The sequence below is a fragment of the Stigmatopora argus genome, chromosome 16 (assembly GCF_051989625.1).
Source record: "Stigmatopora argus isolate UIUO_Sarg chromosome 16, RoL_Sarg_1.0, whole genome shotgun sequence".
Classification (NCBI taxonomy): domain Eukaryota; kingdom Metazoa; phylum Chordata; class Actinopteri; order Syngnathiformes; family Syngnathidae; genus Stigmatopora; species Stigmatopora argus.
Genome location: NC_135402.1, coordinates 8,800,705 through 8,805,774, shown reverse-complemented (window position 1 = coordinate 8,805,774; position 5,070 = coordinate 8,800,705). Strand labels below are relative to the sequence as shown.

General features: G+C 36.0%; 1 protein-coding gene across 1 annotated transcript; it reads right to left on the bottom strand.

Moving 5' to 3' along the window:
* Nucleotides 1–792: 792 nt before the first annotated feature.
* exosc2 (exosome component 2) lies at nucleotides 793–4,993 on the bottom strand. The gene is made up of 9 exons (XM_077622620.1): nucleotides 4,751–4,993; nucleotides 3,826–3,927; nucleotides 3,596–3,641; nucleotides 3,425–3,514; nucleotides 2,629–2,694; nucleotides 2,478–2,546; nucleotides 2,228–2,404; nucleotides 1,591–1,719; nucleotides 793–1,116 (listed from the first exon to the last, which is right to left on the bottom strand). The coding sequence occupies exons 1-9, from the start codon at nucleotides 4,870–4,872 to the stop codon at nucleotides 1,036–1,038; spliced, it is 882 nt and encodes a 293-aa protein (XP_077478746.1). The 5' UTR covers nucleotides 4,873–4,993; the 3' UTR covers nucleotides 793–1,035.
* Between the last annotated feature and the right edge of the window lie 77 nt (nucleotides 4,994–5,070).

The window sequence follows — 5,070 nt, the reverse complement described above, 5'->3', positions numbered from 1 at the left end:
GGACGACGCGTGACGTCACGTGCGTGCGTGGGCTAGTAGTACTAGTATAGTTCTTCAAACCAGAGATATGGCAAAGGGGTCCAAACTAAGATCCGAGGGGCAAAACCATTCACACTCATATCTAGGGGCAATTTAGTCTTCCATTACCTCAGCATGCATGTTTTGGGGATGTGGGAGGAAGTCAGAGTACCCAGAGAAAACCCACACAAGCTCGACGTAAACGCCACAAACCCTCAATGTCAGAAATGTGAGGCGGACGTGCTAACTACTCACCGCGCTCTCCCAGGTTTCTTTGCAAATTATGAAAATGCAATTAAATATGGCCCGCACAAGAAGCTTAAATTGAATTTCAGTTAATGAAAATGCAATTAAATATGGCCCGCACAAGAAGCTTAAATTGAATTTCAGTTCATATGTGGAACACTCTCCCCATGTCACCCCAACATTATAATTTGAGTCATCATTTATAAGATTATAAAAGAAATTAACAGTATAAAAACAAGATAATTTCTTTACAAACTGACCCTTAGGGCTGAATTCTTATAGCAATGTATGAGTGCAAGTACACCCAAGCAGTACAATAGCATAGCATGAAAACAAACTTTGGTGCAAAAAAAAACCAAAAACTTGGGGACATGGTTCATGTTCGCATTTAGCCACAAATGATTCCGATACTTTTGAGTGATCAATCATATTCCATGATCATTATTTTGTGAGACATTTTTGGCAGAATCAGCCCTTGTTTTTTTTTACATCCATGTGTTGAAAAATCAAAGGACTTAGAGTAAAAAATTGGGGTTTTATGTTTTATATATTAACAAAACAGGGGGAGATGTATACAGCATTGCAAAAAGTGTATAATGTTTACTGATCCTGTCTGTGACAGCCATGTCTTTTCATTGCATACAGTTGTTTTTTTGGTTAGAATCATTGAGAGGTTCACTTGTTGGTCTTCTTTCAACCCCAGAAAAATAGGAAATGTCTGTATAGTTGATTCGGTCAGTGAATCTCAACTCTGTCTAAATGATTCCCGATTTAACCTTCCTGTTCAATAAGCTTCTGTTGTGTCAGCAATGCAATCTCATCCATCACCTCTGGTTTCAGAATGTCTTTAACCTGCAGGGGCAGACCACACAAACAGGTTAAAATAGTGCATCATGTCGTCACCCCTGAAATAGATTCCTGTCTTCTTTCTCATTTGCAGATTATTTTTGTCAATACAATAGATATCCGGGAAATATTAAACATTCCATTCCATTAGATGGAAATTTGACAAAATACCAGGGAACCCTGATTTTATTTAAACAGTCAACAGTGTTCGAAGATCATAACAATGTTGCTATGTACTGTAAAAATAGATTTTTCAGAAAATTGCAATTAGATTTTATGCTTTCATTTTCTCAATAGACACTCACTTTTCATCATACCTGAGCAAAAGTGGCTCATAAGGATTGTGTTGAGACATTTTTCTGATATAAATATAGATATATATCTTCTACTCTACTATTACTGGAACTGTATGACTTTACAGGCATTATTTTGTTTGCAATCAACAACTCATGCTGGTTATAGCGGCTTTTGTGCGCCTACCTGGTGCTGTAGTGAAAACTCATAGCAGTAGACGACACTAGTGTCAAACAGGAGGACCTTGTGTGCCGCCAAAGCCAGCAGGCAGTTCCTTAACCGGGATATCACCTCACGATCAGACAGGCTGACAGGCTATAAGAGGCGTTTGGGGGAACCAAACAAAAACATTAAAAGGATAATCAAAACTGTACCTCATTACTCAAAGGTGGTAAACGTGGGTACTCCTAACCCTTTACTCTTGGGTCACAATTTGTTATTAAAATGGGCAGATGGGCTGATAAGGTCATAAAAATGCTTTAAATGCGGATGTCAAATATCCTTTCTTTCAAAACAAAACTGCATTTGAGACGAAGTAGAGTGGTACCTCTACTTATGAATGCTTCAACTTACAAATTTTTCAGGTTACGAAACGCTTTGATATGTAAAATATTGTTCCAAAATATGATCACTTGTTCAAGTTATGGTGCGCATCTGTCAGCCCTTGCGTCCGCGAAAATGCCAGAAAGTGATGGAAGATTTGTTGCCATCCACTTTTGTAATACCAAATTCTAATACATAGAACTCCATTGCTAACTTTTTAAAATGTAATGACATTTTAAATTCTCCATTCCTATTTGAGACAATTACAACAAATGTTTACCTCAAGGCTAGTGTAGAAACCGCCGGCCTCTTCTTCCTGGTGTCCAGGTGTGGGATACAGCCAGATGAAGCCGTTATTACCCAAGATGATGGAGGCGCCGCATGGGAGGTTGTGGAAATGAGTTTTTTGCCTTTTGATGAGAGACGGAGAAAGTTGCACCAGCACTCCTTGGCCAAGCTGCAATAGAGTTCACAATCAAGACCACATTCACAGTGAATTAAATCCAGTTTAGTTTGGTTGTTGAACTTACTTTCCCATACTTTAAGCTACGAGTGTGAAGTGACAAGGCGCCGTCCGTGAAGACTGACCGCACCTCTGCCTGCAAACATAAGACAAAAAAATAAACACAAAAAAAGATGTGAAAAGATTGGGTCATCTTAGGAAATAAGGGGGAAAAGTACACTGATGAGGTCGCCCTCGAGAAGATACTCTCTCATGGTTAGCTCGTCTTCAGCTGATCTTCTCCTCTGGAAGAAAACATAAAAACAGTACATCTTTTCAAAGGGAAAAAAATGGTACAGGTGTCAAGCTATTTGGGCCCATGCCAATACTGATATTGGCCTAGAACACAGGTGTCAAAGTGGCGGCCCGGGGGCAAAATCTGGCCCACCGCATCATTTTGTGTGGCCCGGGAAAGTAAATCATGAGTGCCGACTTTCTGTTTTAGGATCAAATTAAAATGAAGAGTATAGATGTATATTAAATTTTCTGATTTTTCCCCTTTTAAATCGATAATTGCTATTTTTTTAATCCACACGTTTTTAGTTCAAAAATCATTTTGTAAAATCTAAAAATATATATATAAAAAGCTAAAATAAACATTGTTTTAGATCTATAAAAAACTGAATATTCAGGGCCTTTAATCCAGTTCATTTAATCCATTTATAAAAAAATCTAAATATTATATCTAAAATGGTCGGGCCCACATGAAATCGAGTTGACGTTAAAGTGGCCCGCGAACCAACCCGAGTCTGATACCCTTGGCCTAGAAAAACAAAAATAAAAAAGCATTAAAATAATTGTATTAGACAATGGTGGACATTGATAAACTATTACATCAACCTTTTGACTGCTGAACACCAAGTAATTCCACAATTACTGACAAAATGAATGACGAAAATGGCATTTCTTACACCTAATACTACTTAGAAATTCAAACAAATTGAAAGTCAAGCCTTGTTTGTTGCTTTTTTTTACCAGCTCTCCTCCAGGCAGGTTGACAGAAGATAGCAAAAGGACAGAGTCCAATCGGGAGTTTGTCTCCACCTTCCACCGTTTTTGTTGCACCTACGCAAACATAAAAACCATGAAAAAATATCATGAATAACTCGTTAGTTCACCATAACAGGCAACTGTAAGAAATAATACCTCTGTGATTCTGCCAACAACCACATCACCAACTTCACCGTTGAACCTACATACCAATAAAAATCTTGAATAATTCAACTACTTATTAAATAATTTTAGCACCCAAACTATATATATTTGTAATTCTAACCTACTGCTTCTGTTTAAACATTAATAGTGCTTTTACATAAAAGAAAATAAAACAACTGTATGATTATAATTATGATTTATAAGGTTTCTAAAATGCTTACCTGGTCTTGAGTGGTCTCACACAAATTAGTTTGTCCACCCGTTGCACTTCTCCAGCCACAGAAGCTGTCAGTTTTTCCTCTTCCAAGTAAGTACCGTGGCCTCTGGTTACAAAAAAAAAATAGCATAAAACATATTGTCATAATGCTGAAGAAGTTATTTCACATTTGTCCAATGTTAGTAATAATTTGTCTAAATTCTATACAACTTATTTGCATTTGCTGGACTGACTTTGGACCAAAAACTGGCAGTTAACAGCTAGAAACTTTTCATTATCAATTTTGCAAAATTCCTGCTTAATATATAAGAGTTGAAACAATTAAAATGTGTCCAAGTACAGTTGGGAAAATACTTTTTCCATTTAAAAAGTGATTTAAAAAGTCTGTATTGCATTTAACAATGCAAATGTTTTAACATTAAGGATTTCATAGTGTATTAATGCAAATTTTTAACAGAGAATATTTTTAACCAAACCACAAATGATGAAATAGTTATTTAATTTATTTAAATGAATGGTGGTGATTACATTTTCATCACTTGAGTTAGGCACTTGGATCAAAAAAAATAAAAGGATTTTTTTCAGTATTTTCAGGCACACTAGCCCTTTTTATTTCAGTTACTACAAAAATTAAATTAAGTTACAGTTGAAAACATTAAATATTATTTGGCTTAATTGACAAATTGATAAATAGCAGATTGTTTTTGTGATCCAAATTAGGATCAATAATAGTAGCTTTAAACTTTGCATGTACACATAAAAACTGATTTTTTAAAAAGATCATTAATTATAATTGATCGTTAATTATAGAACATAAAATAATAATAAAAAGATTTTTAAAAAATCCAAGTCTGAATAACACTTGTTTGAGTACTTTTGAAACAATGTAGCCCGCATAATTTTAATTTCAAAAGATTATAAGGGCGTACCTCATAAAACCTGAGTCTGACGTGATCACATCGCCGGGAACGACCAAATCTCTTCTGTCTCCAGTGGAAAGAGAATGAGATGCTAGTTTTCGAATGGACGGTAATCTCATATCAGCCGCCATGATGCTCGTGCTTACAATTTTCTTCTTCGTCGTCTGTGCTACCCTGGTCTTTTTTCCGGTTGTTGAAGCAACCTTTTCAAAGACGCTGCTCTCTGTTGTTCTGGTGAGAAACTGCAACACTAAAATCCAGTAAATCTATTCACTTATATTGGCAAACCAGCCTTGTTTTTGTCACGTACAAGATACATATACATCTAG